Genomic DNA, 27,188 nt, shown 5'->3' with positions numbered 1-27,188 from the left:
AGTAATTTTAATGCGAATAGTTAAAGATGATATTTTGAAAAAATCAATACATTTTTTTTATAAATAACTAATTTTTTAATTTATGTAAATTAATTAGGGAAAATGAAAGAAAAATATCTGTTAAATTTCAAAAAGATAAATAGATCATGCTGACTACTCTTATAAAAAATTTGAGTATTTGACTACTTTTATAATGATTTTGAGTCAAAATATGCTAAAATCACATATTTATTATTTTAAAATTTAATAAACACAAAAGAGTCATTATCCAAGGCAGTGCCTTGCCCTTACCTCGTTCGTACCACATGTTCCTCTACCAATCAAACTGATACACGTTAGCCACATAAAAAGATAACGTGGGAATTTGCTATTACCCTGATAAGTCAAAGCCGTGTTTGTGGGTCCATAGATATAGTTAATTCACTTTGTGTCATAATTTATAATGTTTTTTAATTTTTTTATTAATTACGCATATCAAGATTTTATCAAAAGACAGTTATAATGCATGTGCTTAAAGATAGTTATAATGTATGTGCTTAGTAATAAGATTTTAGAAAAGCCAACACATATTTATTTTAATTTTAAATAACTAATTTAACTAATATTTTTAATATTTTTAAATTAGCTATTTAACTTTTATATTATTGGGAGGAAGCACTAATAAATTAACGCAACATAATCATATGTGTGTGTGTGTGTGTCTATTTTCCATATTTTGATATCTAACTGTTCAATTAGAAGAGATTAGCCTTAATGGTTACGGTTAGTGGAGTATGGTCTTCGTATTTCACGAGGATAAACAAATGATGATAGATGGGGATGATCAATTTAAGTTTTAGATTTTGAAGGCATGAGACTGATATAAATAAAATTAATATTAATTTCAATAATATTAAAAGGAATTCGGCGTCATTTACAGTATCATATAAATAAAATTAATATTAAATATAGTAATATTAAATTCGGCGTCATTTATATTGTGATTCAGGCTTGATTGGGATATTCATCTATAAAATGGATAAAGAGATGAGCCTTTTCATATGATATGAATGAAAATTTGCGATCACAAAAAATTTCCTAGAAAATGGTGATTGTGATGATAAATTCGAGGAGTGTCACTTATATTATTAAATTAATAATACAAGTCAGTCGTACATGTTACAACAATTTCTTATTTCTATTTTTCTGGACGCTCTTTACTGCCCTAATACCTCAATCGAGAGTGATTGATGTAAACTATTGATTAATTTTAAGTTAGAAATTAAATAAGTATTTCAAATAAACTTTTATGAGTTGGTTCAAACAATTTTCCATTTCAAGAGAAAACTTAACTGATCAAATTATTTAAATGATAAGAATGTTTTTAACTTAGGCTCAAATAAAATTTTAGCAACTTGAATTGTCAAAAAAAAATTAATAGAAGAAATTACTGATTCATTACAATTATTATTAACAACATTTTTATGAGTAATACATATATCTAAAAATAATAATAGAAATAGGAAATTGATTTAGAAAATTAGGGAAGGTTTTGGGAGAATATTGACGTTCTGTGATATTTTTCGGACATCTACTCTACGTATGTGTTCGTCAACCCATCAAATGAGACAATATGTGTATCAATTAGATGATTGATTCCTAATCATTGTGAATGGAGAAAATTTAGTTGAGGAGATTTGTTTATTACCCAAAAGCGATTAGCTTTTACTGCTAGTGAAGTATGCTCCTCGTATTTCACCAGAATAAATAAATAAAAAATGACATATGTGGATGAATAATTTAAAATTTTATTGAAGCCATGAGACTCAGATAGATAAAATTAATATTAACTTCGATAAAATTAAAAGAAATTTGGCATGATTTATATGTATACGTAGATCTTGGTTCAATTTTAATTTGATCCATATGTTCATCTATTGAAGAATCAAAAAGGAGACGACTCTTCTCACAGCATGAACAAAAATTTCCAACCACATAATCGTCAATGATAATTTCCACAAATGATGGTGATGTTGATGAGTGTGTCACTTACGTTGTTAAACATTAATGACACAAATCAATCATACATGCAGTGACAACGTTTTCTTCCCATTATTTTTAGGCACCTCTCATGACCAGAATGCCTCAAATGAGAGCTATTAATTAATGTTAACTATTGACTGATTAATTTGAAGTTATAAATTAAATAATTATTTCAAATAAACTTTCATCAGCTGATTCAAACAATTTGGTTTCTTAATAGCAAAATTTAGACTAATCAAATTAATTAAATGATAAGAATGTTTTTAATAACATCAGTTGTTTTTACTTTAAATAAAAATTTTATGGTCCTTTTTCATGAACGAAAAATCTTCATCTATGGAATTATTAATTTTTATCACATTGATGAGAATAATTCTTCCGTCTGTCATAAAATTATTTGAAAAACATGGTGAATTGTTTGCTTATAAATGGCCCAAGGATCATTAACTCCAAATCCACAAGGCGACTTCCCTGTTCTTACTATATCCAAATGAAAAGAATACCAAGCAAGTTCATCATCATGTTCAGCTCTAAGTTCAATTTCCTTTGGCTTGTTGGAGTTTTATATCTCTTTTGGTGTGCAGGATGTTCCAATATAAACATCAGTTGCGCAGTGACAGATAAGGAAGCTCTTCTCAAATTAAAAGATGGTTTCGTTGATGGGGGCGACAGGTTGTCCACCTGGAAAAGTGAAGCTGATTGCTGTGAGTGGAGTGGAGTATTATGCAGTAATTTGACTGGTCATGTTATCAAGCTCGATCTTGTCCATTATGGTGATTCCGAGGAATTGAGAGGTAATATCGATTCCTCATTATGTGATTTGCAGCATCTTACTTACTTGAATCTCGATTTCAACAACTTCGAAGGGAGCAAAATTCCAGAATGCATTGGCTCACTTGGTCAACTAAGAGAGTTGAGTGCTTCGGGTGCTTCAATTGGTGGCACTATTCCTCGTGGACTGCAGAATCTATCCAGTTTGGAATATCTCGACCTTCGCTCTACTGGTTTGATTGCGAAAGATCTTGAGTGGATTTCTCACCTTTCTTCTTTGAGATCTCTTAACCTCTCAGGCGTTAATCTAAGTCAGGCTGTTGATTGGCAATCATCATTATCCAAAGCTCCTCATCTGTCTGAGATTAACTTGGACGATTGTGCTCTTATATCTCATCATGTCAATCCTGCCTCTTTTGTCTATACAAACTCTTCCACGTCCCTCAAAGTCCTTTCTCTTGCAGGAAATAATTTAGACTCTTCAATTCTACCGTGGTTGTCTAACGTTAGCAACGTCTTAACAGAGCTTCATCTCCAGGATAACGCTTTGGAACATATTTTTCCAAACGCTCTGAATATAAATTCCCTTCAAGGTCTATATCTTGATTTAAATCCTTTGCAACTTGGTCCCAAAGCTTTTTCAAATATGATTTCTCTTAAATCTTTATCTCTTTATCAAAGTTCTTTGCGACGTATTCCGTCCGATGCCTTCACAAATACCACATCTCTTGAAGCTCTGGATCTTCAAGAGAATAAACTTGAGGATAGCATGGTAAAATCCGTCCAAAATTTGTGCGTATTGAAAATCTTATTGTTGTCCTATAACAGGTTTTCAGATCAATTAAGTGATTGGATACCACAGTTAAGGTGTGTTCAAAATAGTATAGAGGATTTGGATTTAAGTGACAATCCTTTTAGTAGCGGACCTTTTCCCAATTTTTCAAGATTTTCAAATGTGGTGACTTTAAGTCTTGGGAACACTAGTCTTCATGGGTCAATTCCACAATCATTTGGGCCCTTACCTCACCTTGTTGAATTGTCTTTGAATCATAACAATTTAACAGGGCCATTGCCGACGTTTGTTAGACTTGCATCGTTGGCGTACTTAGATCTGTCTAACAATAGGTTGAATTCTGTCATTAATGAAACACATCTTTCAACTCTCTCTAAATTGAGAGTTTTAGATGTGTCACAAAATATGATTTTATTCAACTTCAGTTCACATTGGGTGCCGCCTTTTCAATTGTATGGATTTTTTGCAGCATCGTGTAATTTGGACCCCACTTTCCTAGCTGGTTAAAGTATCAAAGGGAGCTTCAGGGGTTGGACATTTCTTATGCGTCAATTTCAGATTCAATTCCTCAATGGCTTTGGCTATCTTCTTTCAAATACTTGAATCTTTCCCATAACAAACTTCATGGGGAGTTGCCAAAATCAGTCATGAAAATAGAAAATGGCATTTTGGATTTGAGTTTCAACAATCTGTCCGGTCCCCTGCCATATTTCCCACCAAATGCAACAATAGCGTTGCTTCTCTCAAACAATATGTTTTCAGGAACCTTATCTTTCATCTGTACAACTCTTCAAGAAAATTTATATTATCTTGACATTTCAAGCAACTTTTTGTCGGGAAAACTTCCTGATTGTTGGGGACAACTTCCTTCCTTGAGCGTTCTGAGATTGGAAAACAATCATTTCTACGGGGCAATACCAAATTCAGTTGGTACTTTGAACGATCTTAAAAGTATCCATCTGAATAACAATAACCTCTCTGGGAATTTGCCAGCTTTGATGAATTCTTCGGACTTGCTGTTCATTGATTTCGGACAGAATAATTTGACTGGAAAATTGCCATCATGGATAGGGCAGTACTCGCACAATTTGATTGGCTTACGTTTGCAAGCAAATAGGCTTCACGGAAGCATTCCTACAAATTTATGTAATTTGTCATATCTTCAAATCTTAGATCTCTCAAAAAATAACTTGACAGGAAATATACCTTATTGTTTTGGTAATTTGAATGCTATGTCAAATGCGACATCTGTGAGCCCAGAAATTTCTTATCAAGTTGGTGAAACAACTATGGAACCTCTTGAATTCTTAGTTGCTACTGAATCATCCTTCATGGACACAGCAACATTGGCATGGAAAGGACAATCTGTTGAGTACGATAAGAATCTTCGATTCATGAAAACCATTGATCTCTCATGCAATCACTTAACAGGAGAAATCCCAAGCAGCATAGCTGCACTTGTGGCATTGACTTCCCTAAACTTGTCTAGAAATCATTTGAAAGGATCCATTCCTATGAACACGGGTCAAATGGAAATGTTGGAATCACTTGATTTGTCATACAACTCTCTTTCTGGTGAAATTCCAATCAGCCTCTCAAGTTTGAGTTTTTTGAGTGTGCTGAACTTGGCCTTCAACAATTTATCAGGAAAAATTCCAACGGGCACCCAACTTCAATCCTTCAATGCCTCCAGTTATATAGGAAACCAGGGGCTTTGTGGCATGCCACTTACAGAGAGATGTCCAGAAGATGGAGGTTTGGATCAAAATCCCAATCCAAGCAACAATGATGCAGATGGAGATGATAATCTCATAAGCTTTGGGTTTTATGTGAGCATGACTCTTGGCTTCATTATTGGATTTTGGGGAGTTTGTGGGACTTTAATTCTCAATAAGTCATGGCGGCATTCCTTTTTTCACTTCTTCAAAAACATGTATGACTGGATTTATGTTCAAGTTGCTATTTTGAAGGCAAAGATAAAGAGAAAATTCCAAGAAGACTAACAGGTATACTTTTGTTTTTCTTATATAATTATGATACCCTGATAATAAGATTCATTTGCTGGGTTACTGTTGTGCATTATCAATCTGGAGAAACTATTTAGAATGATGATAAGTTCACAGCTTTTACATATTTTTCTCCAAAAAAAATTTCTTCGTTACATTTGTTTCTCTCTTTCTCACGTGAATACACAACTAATATAATGCAACCCTCCAAGCTAGTTGCAGAAATTCTCATATTGTTGGCGAGGTTTCGACTACGGAGATGGTGAATTACAAGACTGGATCTGCTCTTCTATATTTGTTACTTTCTTGTTTGTTTAGATTTCTCTGTCTTTATGTTTCCGTACGTGAAAGCTAGGTCGCCACCCAGCTGTTGTAAGTTCCCTAATCCAGAATACATTCAGAATTATATTTGTTTACTTATTAATGATTTCAACTTGTTTTATTTTACTTCTAGTTAGACCAATGTTTGGTAAGGAACAGCGGGGTTACGGAAAGTCTTGAAATGAGAGGAACGATAAGTACATGTTTCTTAGTAGAAGTTAATATGAAATCATAAGAGACCTTCATTTTTCAAACTCCAAAAATGATAAATTGTACAACACACGCAGCTTCTTCTTCTGCTCCTCAAGATGAATTATATGAATCTCCCTTCTCCGTGCACCAAAATTATCTTTTTTTCTGAATTAAAAAGACAAGATAAAATCTTTAGAAATCAAACCCAAAAGGAGTCTCAGTTGTATTGATAGAAATTAATGACACAAATAGACCACAACACGCACAGCCTCGTATTTATACTTTTCCAGACACTTTTTATGATTAGAATGTTTCAAATGAAATCAAAGTGATTGATGCTAGAAGTTGATTAATTTTATGTGAGGAGTTAGAGAATCATTACCGTAATGTACATGTAAACTAGCGCGCGCGCGCATTACAACTTTCAACTTCGCATGTAAATATAATATTGACGATGAAACAAGATTGAGAAACAAGAATTGAAGGGGTCATCCACAAATTGAACACTATTAATTCAGGGAATAAAAGAAGAACCTTCTCACATGGTACATAGACTGACGACGACAAGGGACGTTCCTCGTCTCATGCGGCGTAGACAAAATCCAAACTCATAATTTTTCGAAAGATAAAAATTAAAAGAAGAAGAAAAACAGTTGATTGCCATTTCCAGTGTTAGAAATCTGCAAAGTCATGGAAAGTTTTTCCAACTCATGTTATCCTAATCCTGCAGATTAGTCAAAGCCGTGTTCAGGAAGTTTGAAACGTTGCAAAATTATTGATGGAATCTAATGCAATGTATCACATGAATTTTTATATTACATCCACGACTTAATATAAAACACAATTAATTAAATACTTAATTATAACATATACTACTGAAGATAACTTCCCTTAATTGGGGTTACTCTAAAAATTAACCAAATTAATGCAATATAGTGCACAATCCGGATCGTATTCACTTTGAGGAGCCGAAAATGAAATTGAATCCTAGTAAATAAATGCAATTAGCTTAAACTATAAAAAAGGATTTTTGATTTTGAGGAATTGCTAACTAAATGCCTTGAATTAAATTGAAGTTAAAATACTTTTTTTTTGTTTTTATATAAAAATGATTAAAATGAATGAAGATTAAAGAAATGAAAATGAAACACACAAATAACAATGATAATAATCAATCCTCCAATTCAACAACGCAGGCAATCCTCACTCTAAAAGATACGGGAGTTAAAACAATGAATTAAGAATTATAATCAAGCTTTTAATCTAACAATCGAGCCACCTCGAATTGCTACAAAATATTTTTTCAAAATCCTAATTTATTAACTGCAACCAGAATAATAAAATAAAATTAAGGATACTAAAAACTAATGCTTAATTAAAATTCTTAAATCCAAAATAATAGAATTAAAGCTAGCAAGAGACAATATGATCCAAGATTCCAAGCCACCTCAGAAAATCACAATATATTAACTCCAAAATCAATACAAATGTCATAACCACAACATCATAATTGAAATCAAAGCTATAAACAACCCAATGTCAAATGCTAAACAATAATCCAACCACAATAATCTCCACAGATAATCAATTTAACAATATAAAATTTTCTAATAATCAGAATAACTATCTTAAGACCTAGGAATTATTAAACAATTATTAGATAGGAAATTAAAGTAACTAAACTCCCCTTTAATGATCCAAGCTCCTGCCATTGTTGTTGAATTAGAGGATTTCAGAGCTCTAGCCACGCATAGCCATGAAAAATGCCACAATCAATGCTCTGTTACAAGGTTCCATGGAGGATACTGTTCACGCTTAATCCTTCACGCTGCTGGTACTCTGTTCGCGTCAAGAAGGAGAAGAAGAAGGTGAAGGCGCCGTCTACTCGTGCTCGCTGATGTTCTGGTTCGCTGTTTCTGCTGGTGTGTGTCGCCTCCCACTCGTGTATCTCAGCGCCGCCCCCAACTAGCGTGTGTGTGTGTTTTCGTGTTCCAGCTCGCCCCCTGCCACCAGGAAGGTTCAACGGAGAAGATGATGAATGGTCCTTCGTCCTGCGCCATCGACTCTCTGGACCTCACTCAGCTCCAGCGTTCTCTCTGTTTTTTCCCCTTCTCTCAGCCGCCGTCCGTGCGCGTTCAGCTTCGTGTGAAGAAGATGAATTATAGTATATTAGGTTGGGGGTGGTGCGCACCGTTTTGCTCTCTTTTTGTTTTTTCTTCTTTTTATTTATTTTTTTTTAATTTTTATTTTTATTTCTTCCAAAAACCTGCAAGTAAAATTCAAGGATAAGGTAGCATTAATTGTCCTAAAAAATCAATTAGTCACAATTAAATCAAAATATGACAATTTTGCCCCTATAAAATAATAATTCAAAATAAAATAAATTAAATCAATTAAGACAAAAAGGGACCAATTAAACGGACAAAACTCATATAAAAGATACCAAAATATATAAAAATAATTGAGTTTATCAACTATATAAATTTGCTGAAATATTTATGTGTATTATTAGATTAAATATTAGTCTATAAGTCAGACATTAGTTTTAAAAAAATAAATATAAATACTTCAAAGTAACTTATTCAACTTTTTTAATCTCTCAAAATTAGTCAATTAGATTTTATATTAAGGATTTAGTATCATTTTCTTAAATTCTAAGTCTTTTTGCGTTTTTGGCTTTTAAGTCAAACGAGTTCGGTGACAAACTCAATTATTTTTATATATTTTGATATCTTTTATATGGGTTTTGTCAACTTAATTAGTCATTTTTGCCTTAATTGATTGTTAATTGATTTAATATATTTTATTTTGAATTATTATTTTATAGGGGTAAAATTGTCATATTTTGATTTAAGTGTGAGTAATTGATTTTTGAGGACATATAATGCTACCTTATTCTTGAATTTTGTTTGCAGGTTTTTGAAAGATTTAAAAATAAATAAATAAAAGAAAGAAAGAAAAGAAAAGAAAAGAAAAAAAATATAATAAAAGATAATTAAAAAGAAGGGGGCAAAACGCACCCCCCTAATAACCTATTATTGAGATGATCATCATTTGGGGACGGAGACACCAACCAGCGAGCTGACGGCGAGAGAGGACCAGCGGCGAGGAAGAGAGAACGATGGACCAGAGCTTCACGGAAATCACACTTCCTCTCCTCTGAGTCTTCATCTTCCATCGACAGCATCTCTTCTTTCTTCTCCACGAATTCTTCCTGGTGGCAGAACAGAGGCGCACACACGAGCTGGAGAAAAGAAGGAGAGCTGGCGGGAAGAAAAAGAAAAGAGGAAGAACAAACAACCAGGACGCGAGGGGCGCTTGGGGGCTACGTGTGCGGCACTATTCATCATCTTCTTCCTCTCTGCGTTGCGCAACAGAACCAGAGGAGTGGCGGCCAACAGAGACAGATCAGCGACGGCGTAACAGCACCAGAGACCAGAAAACATGATGGTTAGGAGCAGCTAAATCCTTCCAATTCTCTATAGCAATGGTTATGGCTTCAATTTAGAGGGGAGTTTCAGCTCTTCTAATCTTTGCTTCTTTCATTATAATTGTGATTTTTAGGTCTTAGAATGAATTTTATAATGTTTGAATGGACTGTAATGGTTTATATTTGTATTGAGATTGATTATAGTTGTTGGAATTTTTTATTAGCATTTAACATTATACTGTGATTAGCTTTAATTTCTTTACATTGTACTAGGTCAGACTATGTTTTGAAATTATTGTAAACATTCAGTGGTAATTCAAAGTAGCTTGGTTATTGGACTAAAAATGTTAATTGCTTTTTTTTTATTTTCTTTTTGTGTAATTGTGCTGAAACAGTTTAATTGTGAATAATTAATATGCAAGGTGGCTTAGTGTCAATTATTCTAATTAAACAGAGTCTAAGGGGTGACCCTTAGAGTTTTCTGAATTTAGCTAACTCCCAGATTAATTGAAGTAATGATAGACATAATCATTGTGCTAGAGGCTTGTTTTTCCATTTACTGTCACTTGTTAATTCACCTTGCTTATTTCATTCATATCCATTTTATAAACTAAAAATCTGAAAATCATTTACTCATTTTGCATCCTTTTAAATTTTGCCAATTAGTTAGTTAAAAAGAAAATCAATTCTTTTTCAAGCCAATTCTTTATTTTTCATACTTAGTTTGCTTAGGATTCCGAATAAAAGCTTCTCAAAGTGAAACGGTCTGAGTTTTACACTATATTACATTGCTTGGATTTATTTTTGATTGGGAACACCAAAGCGAAGGGCAAAGGCTCTCATCACTCGGAATATATGTCTTCCTCGACCGATCAAACTGGTATTAATGCCCGTTATTCTAACTCTGATCAGTCAAGGCCTTTTATGGGGGTCCATAAAATTAAAGGAGTTTATATCCTTCTCATATGGCATGAGCAAAAAATTTCGAATTTCAACCATATAATCATCAATAATACTGTCCATAAATGATGGTGATGTGATGATAAATTTAAGGAGTGTCACTTACGTTTTCAAATTTTCATACTGCTAGAAATCTCGAAAGTCATGGAAAGATATTTCCAATATCTTCATAAATAATGATATAGGTGAATGATTAATTTAAGTTTTATTGAAGGCACAAGACTTTGATAGATAAAGCTAATACTAATTTCAATAACATTAAAAGAAATTCAGTGTGCTTTATATTTTATTCACGAACCTTGGTTCAAGCTTGATGGGTATATTCATCTACTGAGGAAGAAGAAGAAAAAGGAAATCAACGATTCTTATGCGCTATGAAAAAAAATTTTCCAAGTACATAACCATCAATGATCTTTTTTCACAAATGATGGTGACGGTGATGATAAATCCATGGAGTGTCAATTACATTGTGGGAAATTAATGGCACAAATCAGTCATGGATGCCACGACTGCTTCTTATTTCTACTTTTCCAAACACGTTTCATGATCAGAATGCCTCAAACGAGCGCGGTACGCACATATTCCTCAACCAATCAAAATGATGCATGGTGTATTAATTTCAATGAAATTGAAAGAAATTCAGAAGTGATGACTTATATTTTAATATATTGATATTCGGGTCGGGCCAGTCACACATCAATATGACCCATATGGTGTTATCAACCCACTTCTAGTTTATTAATAAATTGATATTAAGATTATCCCATCATCACTGTTGGAGTTTATTCAAGGAGGAAATAAAGGGATGTTCCTCTTCTCATGTGGCATAGAAAACAAAATACGTACTTATCATTTAAATTTCCAAATTGTTCGAAATCTGGAAAGTCAGGGAAAGATATATATTTCCAATGCTTGTTATTCTAATCCTGATCTTGAGTCAAAGCCGTGTTCAAGATATAAAGAATTTTCATATCATTTTTCTAAACTTTTAAGTGGAATTTTTTTTTCGAAGTTTAACAATGAAGTAATTCTAATATCGTACTTCTTTCTATAAATTAGTAGCGGCAATCATTAACAATATTTTTATGAGTAATACATATGTTCGAAAACAAATAAAATTTTTTAATATTCAAATAGTATTGTAAACAACTGATAGAAACAGAAGAAAGATACAGAGGGGAGGGAAAGAGACGAAAGCCACAGAGAGAGGATTCCTAAGAGCGGGACCAGAGAGAGAAGATCATCCAAAATCATCCACCCCCTTCTCACTAACCCTCCTCCGCATATATAGCGTTGCTTTCATATTGTTGAGATTCCATTCGGTTATTGCTAACAGCATCATGCAAAGGCACAATACTTGTCGGGTGACCATAAGCCACGTGTCCTCTTTGGGTCCCACTAATATTTGGCAGAATCATGACACCCAACCAATCAAACAAATACACGATATCTATAACAAGATAAGCCAGGAATTATATAATATATGCCTACTATTGTAATTCTGATCAGTCAAGGCTAGTTCATGCTATGAACAAGCTATTAATTAATGCAACATTATCATTTTTTTTAACTTATATTTTGGTAAACAAGATATCTAACTGTTTATATATATTTGTATTTTTTAATTTAATTTGGAGTTTTTTTCCCACTTAATTAACTGGCCTAGGAGATCCGAAATCAGATCAGTTTGCGTCGTAGCACCCCCACGCCTTAAATAAGCGATTACATAGATGAATTAGACGTTTGATGCGTAATCCTTGTGAATGGAGCACATTTAGCTGGAAGAGATTTGTCTATTACCTAAAAATGATTAGCTTTTAATGCCCCTCGTATTTCACCACAATAAATAAATAATGATATACTCCCTCAGTATAAGTCATTTTAACTAATTCGTCAGTATGAAAAAATGATAATTAATTCATTAAATGTGTTTCAAATAAAATTTTTTTTAGTTTTGTTCATATTAAATAAGGCTGTGAAAGAGAGATTAAAAATATGAGGAGTTATATTTAGGGAGAATTACAATGAGGTCCCAAGTAATTAAAAAACAAGTCCCAGAGGTTGTCATTCTCACTGTAGGACTTGTTATTACAGGTTGCTCAGGTTGTTACTTCGGACTTTTTAGTGATTATTTCTCTTATGTGGGACTTGAATGTAATTCTCCCTTATATTTAAGCATTAATTGTAGGGACAAATCTAATAAATACTCTCTCCGTCCCTTATTATAAGATTCCATTTTTTGAATAGGTTTGTCCTTTTTTATAAGATCCCTCATGAGTTTGTTTGAACATTTAATGCACTATTACCTATTTTACCCCTAGTTTAATACATTTAATACTTTCTCTTTCTTCATTTATCTCACTATTACTCTCTCACATCTACCCATTTATATATAGGGGTATATTTGAAAAAAAATTATATTTACCACATATTAATTGCTCTTAACTAATTTTAACTGTTTTCTTAAACTGCATAATTTAGTTAAAAGGATCTTGTAATAAGGGACGAAGCAATAAGTGTTAATTACTCTTCAAGTGACTTATATTTTGGACTAGACAACTCTCCCAGAATATTATGGACGGAAAGGAATATACGAATGAATAATTTGAAGTTTTATTGAAGGCAAGAGACTCATTGATAAATTAATATTAGTTTCAATAAATTAAAGAGAATTCAATGTAATCTATATTTTATATGCCCCAGCTTGACTGGCATATATATTCATCTGTTGAAGAAGAAAACAAAGGAGATGAACCATCTCGATCATACTGCATAAATAAAAATATCCAACCACGTAATTGTTAATGATAATTTTCACAAATGATGTTGATTGTCAGTGTTGCTAAATTCGAGAAGTATTACTTACGTTATTAGAAATTTATCATACAAATCAGTCATACATGGCACGACAATCTTTTATTTCTATTTTTTAAGACACCTTTCATGACCATAAAGCATCACATGAAATTGATTGATGTTAACCATTTATTAATTCTATTACTACTACTGCAGTATTTATAAAAAATCAATTATATTAAAAGCTATTCTATTTAATAAACTCAAGATAATGGACTCATCATGGCTATGGGTCATATAATTAACTATGGAACAATTGCTCACACAAATAACGATGGTTCAACTTACAAAGATAATAGATTAAACATTTTTGTGCCAGAATCAAATTTATTTTATTTCTAGCACATATTTACTTGCCTCACTAGATTCTGCCGGCATATAATTTTTTTTATTTAATACAATAAATGTGTAACTTTGCTTCTTCCTTTTTGAGTAATTTTTTGTCATTATGCGCAATTTTTTCGTACTAAATTAAGTATAAAATTACTTTTCAAAATATGATACAAATATCAATAATAAATTCAAACAGACAGGGCTAATAACTTTGCTTCTAGTTGATATCATCTTTAAATAAGAGTTAGTAGAATTTGTTTTGATTCTAAATATAATATCAATTAATTTAATGTCCAAAAGTCATAATTTTTTTAAAAATTCTTTCTATTAATTATACATATTAAGAAGGTTTTCTGTTAAGGTAGTAGTCCCCAATACAAAGGAAATTTTAAGAAAATCAACATGCTTTTTTCACAAATAACTAAACAAAATTTCCTAATGAATTTGTAATTTTTTTTTTTTACTTTTATGTTTAGGACTGTGAGGAAATATCATATCTATATTTTCTTGTTTTTTTTTTAATAGAACTCGTGTATTTTTTTTTAGGAGAGAAAGAGCAACAACGAATAGCGTCATTCAAACATCAGAAGCTATCAGCACAGATCAACTACCAGACCATACACAAAAAGCAATAGTCTCTAATAAGTAAACACAATAACAAAGGAATGAGTTTGGGTGATGATGAACATTCCAAGCTTGTCAGATTTAGAGGTGCAAATTTAATTTTTTATTTTATTTTGTAAAACAATCATTTTAACGAGTATAAAGTTTAAAACAAAAATAATCCCTTAACTATTTTTTTCAAAAAATAATTTTTTATTTAAAAATAAATAATTAAAATACCTAAATCTAGACCATCCATGTTATATCTGTACAATTCAGATCTAATTAGTCTAGGCGCTTATCACCCTCGAAAAGCCTACAACAATAAATCATCTAAAACTGTTGTGAAACAGTCGTCCTCTACTCACAATCGTCTATGATCTAAAGCGGACGATTAATTCAGGGGATAAAAGGAATTAAGAAGAACCTTCTCATATACTACATAAACTGACCATAACAATGCTTCCCCCCCCCCCCCCCCCAAAAAAATACAGACACACACGCACACACGCACATATATTCAAGGAGAAAAAGGGAGTTCCACTTTGATTTCTAAAAAATCCTTACTCCTAATTTTCCGACCGAAAAAAAGAATGAAGAAGAAACACTATTAAGCGTCATTTCCATATTGTTAGAAATTTGGAAAGTCATGGGAGGATTTTTCCAACGCATGTTATTCTAATCCTGATTAGTCAAAGCCGTGTTCAGGAAGTTTGAAACTTTGCAAAATTATTAATTGGAGGGACCGGATGTAAGGTGTTACCTGAATTTTTTTTTATCATTTTTCTAAATTTTAAGTGGAAGTTTTTTTCAAGGTTTAACAATGAAGCTAGCAATTCTAATATTTTACTTTCAATAAATTATATGCTTGTATCTATTTAACATATCTTATAACTTGATATCAAATAAATTTTAAGCAATTTGAATTCTGAAAAAAAAAATAGTATACTAGCAGAAATTATTGCATGTATTATTAACAGTATTTTTATAAGTAATACATATATTTGAAAAAATAAAATTTATTAATATAGTCTAGTATTTTTATGGCAGTAATAATACCTGCTCATTACCGTGTCCATGTCTTTACGGGCAGAACATAAATAGAAGAGTCAAATGAGCTTTTTTCTTTTTGTTTTTTTTTTTACCTTTAGTCAAACGATCTCTCTTCCTCAACCAATCAAACTCATATACAAATTAATGCAACACAATCTCATATATATTTTTCTTCTATTTTGATATCTATTAAATGTTTGATTCCCACAAACCTTGTGAATGAAGCAAATTTACTGGGAAGAGATTTGCCTATTGCCCAAAAGAGATCAGCTTGCTGCTAATGAAGTATGATCCTCGTATTTCACTAGAATTAAAAAAAAAAATGATATATGCGGATGACTAATTTCAGTTTTATTAAAGGCATGAGACTGAGATCAATAAAATTAATTTGTTACGATAAAATTAGAAGAAACTCAGCGTGATTTACATTTAATTTTATAAGCAATAGGTCTATTCACGAAGGAAAAAGGAAACGAACCTTCTCACACTTCATGAACAAGAATTTCCAACCACATCATCCTCGATAATAATAATTTCCACAAATGATGGTGATGGGGATAATAAATTTATGGAGTGTCACTTACGTTGTTAGAAATTAATCACATAAATCTGTTATTCATGCCACAACAGCCTCTTATTTCTTCTTTTCTAGTCACCTTTCATGATCAGAATGGCTCAATTGAGAGTAATTATAGTATCTATATCTTGACGTGTAGAATAAAATGTAGAAGAGTTAAACGAGCTTTTTTTCTTTTCTTTTCTTTTGTTTTTTGTTTTGTTTTTGACCTTCAATTCAAACGAGCTCGGTACACACATATTCCTCAACCAATCAAAAAGATGCATGGTATATTAATTTCAATGAAATTGAAAGAAATTCAGAAGCGACTTATATTTTAATATATTGATATTCTGGTCGGGCCAATCACATATCAGTATGACCCATATGGTGTTATCACCCAAACTCTAGTTAATTAATAAATTAATTGATATTAAGATTATCCCATCATCACTTGTTGGAGTTTATTTTGAAGTTAGTCTCATTCCCCAGCATTTTAATTATGTTGCAAGCCCCACACACACACACACACACACACACACACACACACACACACACACACACACACACATCCTAGTTCCCCTTCATCATATTGTTGTTTCAACCGTGAGTTTCAACCAAAAGCAGTTTAATGTAGAGACTTGAAGTATGGATCAGAGGAAAATATATTCGAAAACAAATAAAATTGATTAATATAGTTGTGTTATATTTTTCGGACACGTACTCTAATCATACTTCAAAATATATCTATGTCCTTGCGTGTAGAAACTTTTTTTTTCTCTTTTTCTTCTTGTTTTTTTTCTTTGAACTTGAAGTCAATGGAGTTCGGGGGATATATGTGTGTGTGTGCGCCGCAACCAATCAAACAAATCCATGGTATCTATAAAAAGAAAAGCCAACACTACTACAGAATAAGGAATACTTGACGCTAAATACTTGACGGTTATAACAAAAAACCTTCAAATATAGTATGTCGGGAGAAAACTTGACGGTTTTAATAGGAACCGTCGAGTTTCATTCGATAATACTTGACGGTTTTTTAAAAACAGTCAAGTTTTCTATAATAATACTTAATATAACCATCAAGTATTGTTAAGGTAAACTTGACGGTTTAAAGATTAAACCGTCAAGTTTTATAATACTTGACAGTTTTTCATTATAAACGTCAAATATTATTTTAAAATACTTGACGGTTACAAAGAAAAACCATCAAGTATTATGTTTTAAAACTCCCTGCAGGAATTATATAATATATACCTACTATTCTGATTCTGATCAATCAAAGCTAGTTCATGCTATTAGCAAGCTACTAATTAATGCAAATCAAAAGATATCTAATTGGATATATATACACTCACTCATATATTTATGCAAATCGATATAGATATCTAATTAATGCAAATCGAGTATATATTTATGTTTTTAATTTAATTTGGAGTGTTTTTTTTCCACTTAATTAAGTGGTTACATAGATGAATTAGACGTTTGATGCGTAATCCTTGTGAATGGAGCACATTTAGTTGGAAGGGATTGGTCTATTACCTTAAAATGATTAGCTTTTAATGCTCCTCGTGTTTCACCACAATAAATAAATGATGATATATTCCCTTTGGTCCACAATATAAGTCATTTTAACTAATTCATCAATATTAAAAAATGTTAATTAATTCATTAATTGTGTTTTAAATAAATTTCTTTTTCAATTTTGTTCATGTTAATCAAAGCTGTGAAACAGAGTTAAAAATACAATGAGTTATATTTAAGTATTAATTATTCTTCAAGTGACGTATATTTTGAACCAACTCATCCTTTTAGAAGTGACTTATATTATAGACTGGAGGGAGTATATGAATGAATAATTTGAAGTTTTATTGAAGGCGAGAGACTCATTGATAAATTAATATTAGTTTCAATAAATTAAAGGGAATTCAACGTAATCTATATTATATATGCGCAAGCTTAATGTATATATATTCATCTATTGAAAAAGAAGAAAACAAAGGAGATGAACCTTCTCACACGGCATAAATAAAAATTTCCATCCACGTAATTGTTAATGATAATTTCCACAAATGATGTTGATTGTCAGTGTTGCCAAATTCGCGAAGTATTACTTACGTAATTAGAAATTTATCGCATAACTCAGTCATACATGCCACGACAATATTTTATTTCTACTTTTCAAGACGCCTTTCATGACCATAATGCCTCACATGAAATTGATTGATGTTAACTGTCACGCCCCGAAAATTAAGGGGTGACCAGCATGGAATATGAGAACTCACATTCCTGAAGCCTTTAAGACATACAAACAAATGCTTGCCATAAAAATTACAAAAATCTTAAGGGTTCATCCGTTATTTCTAGTTCAAATATATATATGTATTTATTATTGTCAAAATAGTAAGTTTTTTGTTTTTGTTTTTAAATGTACACTTAGATTTACATCATTAAAAGATATTTGGAAACGTATCTACAAGCTTTGATTAATAATGAGTGTCTTTGCTATTCAATGGGAGGTACAAGGACTCAATAGTTCCCATTAATAAAAATAAGGTAAAGGAAAGGCTACAAGAACAAATTATGCAATATAATCATGTAAAATAAATAATTTACCATTGCTTTTAAATTCATAATAAGCCATAAAAACATAAAATAAAATATATAAAGAGGTTTTGATATTAAAAAAAACTTTATTTATAAATTCAAATCACGAAATAGTGTCAAAAACTCTTTTCAGTTGAGGACTTCAACAGAACGAGTGACAAGCGTGGACACATAGTCCACGAGGTAAGTAACCAACAGGCGTGGCTGGAGCCACGAATTCAAGCGCGGGAACGATGCCCACGAATATCAAGCGAGCTCGATGTTAACCATGGCGCACCATCACAAGCGCGACCGAAGCAACAAATACAAGCGCAGCCGGAGTCACGAATTACAAGCGTGAGAACAATGCCCACGAATAACAAGCGCGGCTGAAGCCACGAATAACAAGCGAGCTCGATATTAACCATGGTGCACCAAGAGCTAACAGTACTGCTGTTAACAACCAGCGTTCTGTATTCAGTCCTCAGGAAAAAAACATTTTTCAAGCATGCATGGGATCAATACACCATTAAACGAAAGATATCTGTATCCCATAATAAAATCTTATAAAGAAAGAATATTTTATAACAAATGATCCCAGCATGAAAGTTTTCAAATAACATTTTCAAAACTTTCTTTCAAATTCTGTTAGTCACTGAAGAAGGATTCTTCTCAAACAATATAAGTTCATACAGGGACATTTTTAAAATATATAAATCATTATTTAAAATCATTATTTCGTCTGGGCATTCAAATATCAATAAACAAATGTTATAGTTCCAACAAATTTGTTTTCAATGAAATAATATTTAAAACAAAAACATTGATAATATAAACAAATATAACATTGAAAAACATATCATTTATAAAAATTATCATGAAGCGCTATTCACTAAATAGCTACTTATCTCAATCATACTACTTACTTTCGTTTATACAATTCTGTAATGTGCTTACTCCTAAATCTCCTGGTGTCACAGAACCAAAAGAATTTTTCATAACAATTTATTCAATGAAAATTTTAGTTGATTATTCTTCTTCAGTAAGTCTCAATAAATTAAAAATATGAGCTTATGTATATAAATATTTCACTCAATGCCAACGTTGAAGGGATTTTATTTAAATTTCTGTGGAGTTTCATATATGGATATTATATCAACCTTTCAAAAAAACGTTTTCTAATTCAGCTCAATAATACTGCACAATAATCCAACTTCTTTGTTACATCATTCCATAAATCAATTTGTAAATATCCATTAATCTTAGTTTAATTAAATTCTTCTACAAGATTGCACAGCTATTCCAAGCACATCTTAGCTCAACTCACATAATAAATATCAGGCTATAAAAATCAACAACCATATAGCTCTTGAGCATCCAAATAACTAGTTACAACATCTTCATTATCGCGCTCTACTACTAGACTGATCAAATTGGAAAAGCCACAGTCCCTCCGCTGTTGCCTTGTATTAATATTAACTACACAAAGTTAAAAGAAATTAATCGTGATTTATATTTTATACATAGATTTTGATTCACGTTTGATCGGTATATTCATCTATTGAACAAAGGAGAAAAACCTTCTCACACGGTATGAACAAAAATTTGCAAACACATCATTGTCAATGACAGTGATGGTAAATGGCACAAGTCAGTTATGCATGCCCCGACAACTTCTTATTTATACTTTTTCTAAACATTTTTCATGACCAAAATGCCAGAAATGAGAATGATTGATGTTAACCATTAATTAATTTTAAGTTATAAATTAATGAATTATTTCAAATAAACTTTAATCAGTTGGTTCAAACAATTTGCCTTCTCAATAAGAATTAAGACTGATCAAATTAAGAGGATGGTGACTAAAGTATGTATAAATATTATCGTGCAAGCAAAGAGAGGTTAAAAAGAATAAAAAGCCGTTAATGAACTCGGTTGCATGCTTTTCAGGAATGGAAAGCAAGTTGAGATCTTAAAATAGAGACTTAAGCCACGCTATTTCGAATTTTCTAAAATTACTTATAGATTTTCAATGCTCACCAAGAAATAAAGGGGTTATCAAATGAAGAGTAATCCATTAATTATAGTAGGGAGGAGATTTTTAAGTATCCTGGAAATACAAAAAGGATTAAAGTGGTTTTTTAAAAAAAAATCTCTAATGCTCGAGAGAGATTGTACATATTAAAAGGATTTTCATTTATGGGTAATTTTAATGCAAATAGCTAAAGATGATAGTTTAAAAAAATAATACATTTTTTATAAATAACTAATTTTTTTAATTTATGTAACTTAATTAGGAAAAATAAAGGAAAAATATCTGTTAAATTTTAAAATGATAAATATGTCATGCTAACTACTCTTATAAAAAATTTGAGTATTTGACTACTTTTCTAATGATTTTGAGTAAAATATGTTAAAATCACATATTTATTATTTTAAAATTTAATAGTGATTTTGCCATTTTATATGGTACAGACAAAAGAGTCATCATCTAAGGTACCGCATTGCCCTTACCTCGTTCATATATCTTCCTCTACCAATCAAACTGACGCACGTTAGCTATAAAAAGATAAAGTAGGAATTTACTCTGACTCTGATAAGTCCAACCCGTGTTTGTCCATCGACATAGTTAATTCCCTTTGTGTCATAATTTGTAATTTATTTTAAAAAAATTTATTAATTACACATATCAAGATTTTATTAAAAGATAATTATAATGCATGCGCTTGGTAATGATATTTTAAAAAAATCAATATATATTTATTTCAAATAATTAATTTAACTAATATTTTTAAATTAGTTATCTAATTTTTATATTATTTATATTATTGGGAGGAAGCACTAATAAATTAACGCAACATACTCATTTTTTTTTTTCATATTTTGATATCTAACTGTTCAATTACAAGAGAATAGCCTTAATGGTTACGGTCAGTGGAGTATGGTCCTCGTATTTCACGAGAATAAACAAATAACGGTATATGTGGATGATCAATTTAAGTTTTATATTTTGACGGCATGAGACTGATATAAATAAAATTAATACTAATTTCAATAATATTAAAAAAAAATTCGGTGTCATTTACAGTCTCATATATATAAATGAAATTAATATTAATTTCAATAATATTAAAAGGAATTCGGCGTCATTTATAGTCTCATATAAATGTAATTAATACTAAGTTCAGAATATTAAATTCGGCGTCATTTATATTTTGATTCAAGCTTGATTCGCATATTCAAGCTTGAACCGGTTAAAGAGATGAACCTTTTCATATGACATGAATGAAAATTTGCGATCACAAAAATTTCGTAGAAAACGGTCAGATATATTATTAAAAATTAATGATACAAGTTAGTCATGAATGTTACAGCAACTTCTTATTTCTGTTTTTCTGGACGCCCTTTGTTACCCTAATACCTCAAATGAGTGATTGATATTAACTATTGATTAATTTTAAGTTAGAAATTAAATAATTATTTCAAATGAACTTTTATCAAACGATTTTCCATTTTAAGAGAAAACTTAACTGATCAAATTAATTAAATGATAAGAATTTTTTTAACTTAACCTCAAATGAAATTTAAGCAATTTGAATTCTGAAAAAAAAATTAATAGAAGCAATTGCTGATTCATTACAAGTATTATTAACAATATTTTTATAATTCATACATATATCTAAAAAAAATAAAAATAGGACAATTTTTTAGAAAATTAGGGAAGGTTTTGAGAGAATATTGATGTTCTGTGATATTTTTCGGACATCTACTTGATGAATTATAACAATATTTTTATAAGTAATACATATATTCACACACATATATTCTTCAACCAATCAAAATGAGACAATATGCGTGTCAATTAGATGATTGGTTCTTAATAATTGTGAATGGAGAAAATTTAGCTGAAGAGATTTGTTTATTATATTACCCAAAAGAGATTAGCTTTTACTGCTGGTAAAATATGCTCCTCGTATTTCACCAGAATAAATAAATAATGATATATGTGGATGAATAATTTAAAATTCTACTGAAGGCATTAGACTCAGATAATTAATATTAACTTCAATAAAATTAAAAGAAATTTGGCGTGATTTGTGCTTTATACGTAGATCTTGGTTCAAGTCTGATCCATATGTTCATCTATTGAAGAACGAAAAAGGAGACGAACCTTCTCACAGCATGAACAAAAATTTCCAACCACATAATCGTCAATGATAATTTCCTCAAATGATAGTGATGTTGATGAGTGTGCCACTGACGTTGTTAAAGATAATGACACAAATCAATCGTTCATGCAACGACAACCTTTTCTACGTGTTATTTTTAGAGACCTTTCATGACCAGAATGCCTCATATGAGAGTTATTAATGTTAACTACTGATGAATTAATTTGAGGTTATAAATTAAACAATCATTTCAAATAAAATTTCATCAGCTGATTCAGATAATTTGCTTTCTGAATAGAAAATTTAGACTAATCAAATTAATTAAATGATAAGAATGTTTTAAACATCAATTGTTTTTACTTTAAATAAAAATTATAGTCCTTTTTCATGAACCAAAAATCTTCCTCTACTGAGTTATTAATATTTATCACGTTAGTTGACGCCAATATTTCTAGATTCTAAAATAAAATTATTTGAAAACTTTGGTGAACCGCTTGTGTATAAATGACCCATGGATCACTCACTTCACATCCACAAGACGCCTCCCCTGTTCTTACCATATCCAAATGAAAAGAATCCTAGGCATGTTCAGCTCTAAGTTCAATTTCTTTTGGCTTGTTGGAGTTTTATGTCTCTTTTGGTGTGCAGGATGTTCCAATATAAACATCAGTTGCGCAGACAGATAAGGAAGCTCTTCTCAAATTAAAACATGGTTTCGTTGATGCGTCCGGCATGTTATCCACCTGGAAAAGTGAAGCTGATTGCTGTGAGTGGAGTGGAGTATCATGCAGTAATTTGACCGGTCATGTTATCCAGCTGGCTCTTTTTTACAAGGAATTGAGAGGTAATATCGATTCCTCATTATGTGATTTGCGGCATCTAAGTCACTTGAATCTCGATGGAAACAATTTCGAAGGGAGCAAAATTCCAGAATGCATTGGCTCACTTGGTCAACTAAGAGAGTTGAGTATTTCGGATGCTTCAATTGGTGGCACTATTCCTCGTGGACTGCAGAATCTATCCAGTTTGGAATATCTCGACCTTGGCTATAATGATTTGATTGTGAAAGATCTTGAGTGGATTTCTCACCTTTCTTCTTTGAGATCTCTTTACCTCTCAGGCGTTAATCTGCGTCAAGCTGTTGATTGGCAATCATCATTATCCAAAGCTCCTCATCTATCTAAGATTTACTTAGTAGATTGTGATCTTATATCTCATCATTTCAATCCCGCATCTTTTGTCCACACAAACTCTTCCAAGTCCCTCAAAGTCCTTTCTCTTGCAGGAAATAATTTAGACTCTTCAATCCTACCCTGGTTGTCTAACGTTAGCAACGTCTTAACAGGTCTTTATCTCGGTGATAACGCTTTGGAACATATTTTTCCAAATACTTTTTCAAATATGAATTCTCTTGAATCTTTATCTCTTGATGGTAATTCTTTGCGACATATTCCTTCGGATGCTTTCCCAAACACCACTTCCATTGAATTTCTTGATCTTCAAGACAATAAACTTGAGAACAGCATGCTAAAATCCATCCCCAATTTGTGCCGATTGAAATCGTTGTCGTTGAGGAACAACAATTTTTCAGGTCAATTAAGTGATTGGATACCACAGTTAAGGTGCGCTCAAAATAGTATAGAGGACTTGCAGTTAAGTGACAATCCTTTTAGTAGCGGACCATTTCCCAATTTTTCAAGATTTTCAAATCTGGCGAGTTTAGAACTTGAGAACACTAGTCTTCATGGGTCAATTCCACAATCATTTGGGCACTTATCTCACCTTTTCGAATTGTATTTGAGTTATAACAATTTAACAGGGCCATTGCCGGTGTTTGCCAGATTTATATCGTTGACTTTCTTAGATCTGTCCAACAATAGGTTGAATTCTGTCATTAATGAAACACATCTTTCAACTCTCTCTAACTTGATAGTTTTAGATATGTCACAAAATATGATTTTTTTCAACTTCAGTTCGCATTGGGTGCCACCTTTTCAATTGCAAGAATTTCATGCAGTATCGTGTAATTTTGGTCCCCACTTTCCCTGCTGGTTAAAGTATCAAAGGGAGCTTAACACGTTGGACATTTCGCATGCGTCAATTTCAGATTCAATTCCTCAATGGCTTTGGCAATCTTCTTTAAAAGACTTGAATCTTTCCCATAACAAACTTTATGGGGAGTTGCCAAAATCACTCTTGAAAATTGACCATTTTATTTTGGATTTGAGTTTCAACAATCTCTCCGGTCCCCTACCATATTTCCCACCAAATGCAACATTGGCGTTGCTTCTCTCAAACAATATGTTTTCAGGACCATATCTTTCATCTGTGCAACTCTTCAAGCAATTTATATCATCTTGACATTTCAAGCAATTTTTTGTCGGGAAAACTTCCTGATTGTTGGGGACAACTTCCTTCCTTGAGGGTTCTGAGATTGGAAAACAATCATTTCTCTGGACCAATACCAAACTCAGTTGGTACTTTGAACTTTCTTGCAAGTATCCATTTGAATAGCAATAACCTCTCTGGGAATTTGCCAGCTTTGATGAATTCTTCGTACTTGCTGTTCATTGATTTTGGACAGAATAATTTGACTGGAAAAATGCCATCATGGATAGGGCAGTATTGCCACAATTTGATTGGCTTACGTTTGCAAGCAAATAGGCTTCACGGAAGCATTCCTACAAATTTATGTAATTTGCCACATCTTCAAATCTTAGATCTCTCAAAAAATAATTTAACAGGAAATATACCTCATTGCTTTGGTAATTTGAATGCTATGTCAAATATGACATCTATGAGCCCAGAAATTTCTTATAATGTTTCTAGAAACGGTATTGAATCATCATTCATGGACACAGCAATGTTGTCATGGAAAGGAGCATATGTTGAGTACAGAAAGAATCTTCGATTCATGAAAACCATTGATCTCTCATGCAATGACTTAACAGGAGAAATCCCAAGTAGCATAGCTGCACTTGTGGCATTGGCTTCCCTGAACTTGTCAAGAAATCATTTGAAAGGATGCATTCCTATCAACATGGGTCAAATGGAAAGGCTGGAATCACTTGATTTGTCATACAACTCTCTTTCTGGTGAAATTCCAATCAGCTTCTCAAATTTGAGTTTTCTCAGTATGTTGAACTTGGCCTTCAACAATTTATCAGGAAAAATTCCAACGGGCACCCAACTTCAATCCTTCAATGCCTCCGGTTATATAGGAAACCAGGGGCTTTGTGGCATGCCACTTACAGAGAGATGTCCAGAAGATGGGAATTCAAATCTGAATCCCAATAATGCACGTGACATTGATGCAGATGGAGATGATAATCTCATAAGCTTTGGGTTTTATGCTAGCATGGCTCTTGGCTTCATTACTGGGTTTTGGGGAGTTTGTGGGACTTTAATTCTCAAAAAGTCTTGGCGGCATTTCTTTTTCCACTTCTTTGAAAACACGTACGACTGGATTTATGTTCAAGTTGCTATTTTGAAGACAAAGATAAAGAGAAGATTCCAACACTAACAGGTAAACATTTTTTTTACAATACAATTGTGATACCCTGATAATCAGATTATTCATTTGCTAGATTGCTGTTGTGAATTGCAACATATCATCAATCTATAGAAAATGTTTACTATGATGATAAGTTCAAAATTTTTACGTATTTTTATTCAAAAAAATTTCTTAATGTTATGTTTGTTACTCTCAATCTCATGTGAATATAAATATAATGTAGGCCCTGAGGCTGGTTGAAGAGCATGCACATTGCAATAAATTAGTGAATTGTTGTTAGCATGTGACACATGTGAATTGTATCTAAGCCTATATATACTTGTTGTAATTTATGAATATGTGACAACTTTGCTTGATTACGTAGATGGTTGGAGAAAGTTGCAGAAATAATCATCCTGCTGGCGAGGTTTCAACTACATTTGGGAATGGGATGGTGTATTACAAGTGAGCACGACTGGATCTGCTCTTCTATTTTACTTTCTTGTTTTGTCTGTATTTCTTTCTCTTTATGTAAGATGAAAGCCAGGTCACTTGTCAGCCGCTGCAAAGTTCCCTAATCTGTGTTGAGAGTGTTCTGTAATCAATGCAGTGTTAGTGTTAAATTAGAAATTTCATCATCTGTGGTTCTATTTTTTGGCAAAGAAAAACTATGGCTCCTTTTAACCATTATGTTCATTACATAATACAATTATCCACTAACATCCACTACTTTCAGAGATAATGGATCAAACCATAAAGGTAGCAGCCATTATGGGACAAGATTTTATTAAAGCCTTACTTGGTCACATATTTTCTTCTTTTCCTTAGTTGGTGACACCAGAGGGTTTCATCCCCCAGCATATATTAGATGACCAAACTGACCATACACAGAAGCAATAATGTCTCCGATTACCAGCAACCAAAGTGGTTCAACCTGATCAAAAGTATTTGTCTGGCTCGATCATCATCCCATATCAACCACCAGTCCCAGAATCAGATTGGGGTTTCTGGTAAACTTCAATCTAGCTTAGCAACAACTTCACT

The 27,188-nt window shown here is 32.0% G+C and overlaps 3 protein-coding genes across 3 annotated transcripts; all 3 read left to right on the top strand.

Moving 5' to 3' along the window:
• The first annotated feature begins 2,428 nt into the window (after positions 1 to 2,428).
• LOC114751201 (receptor-like protein EIX2) lies at positions 2,429 to 3,638 on the top strand. Its single transcript, XM_028939869.1, has 2 exons — positions 2,429 to 3,386; positions 3,622 to 3,638. Exons 1-2 carry the CDS (start codon positions 2,429 to 2,431, stop codon positions 3,636 to 3,638), a joined length of 975 nt encoding a protein of 324 aa, XP_028795702.1.
• A 433-nt stretch (positions 3,639 to 4,071) lies between these two features.
• LOC114751200 (receptor-like protein EIX1) lies at positions 4,072 to 17,448 on the top strand. Its single transcript, XM_028939868.1, has 2 exons — positions 4,072 to 4,864; positions 17,417 to 17,448. Exons 1-2 carry the CDS (start codon positions 4,234 to 4,236, stop codon positions 17,446 to 17,448), a joined length of 663 nt encoding a protein of 220 aa, XP_028795701.1. The 5' UTR covers positions 4,072 to 4,233.
• Positions 17,449 to 23,363: 5,915 nt separating this feature from the next.
• Positions 23,364 to 26,729, top strand: LOC114751199 (receptor-like protein EIX1). The gene is made up of 4 exons (XM_028939867.1): positions 23,364 to 24,123; positions 24,196 to 24,273; positions 24,995 to 26,177; positions 26,530 to 26,729. The coding sequence occupies exons 1-3, from the start codon at positions 23,384 to 23,386 to the stop codon at positions 26,172 to 26,174; spliced, it is 1,998 nt and encodes a 665-aa protein (XP_028795700.1). The 5' UTR covers positions 23,364 to 23,383; the 3' UTR covers positions 26,175 to 26,177; positions 26,530 to 26,729.
• Positions 26,730 to 27,188: the final 459 nt, after the last annotated feature.

Source organism: Neltuma alba, unplaced genomic scaffold, assembly GCF_004799145.2.
Source record: "Neltuma alba isolate B1F8T4 unplaced genomic scaffold, ASM479914v2 tig00006815_pilon, whole genome shotgun sequence".
NCBI classification, from domain to species: Eukaryota; Viridiplantae; Streptophyta; class Magnoliopsida; order Fabales; family Fabaceae; genus Neltuma; species Neltuma alba.
The sequence above is the reverse complement of the archived record's forward strand: the minus strand, read 5'-3'. Positions and strand labels throughout refer to the sequence as shown.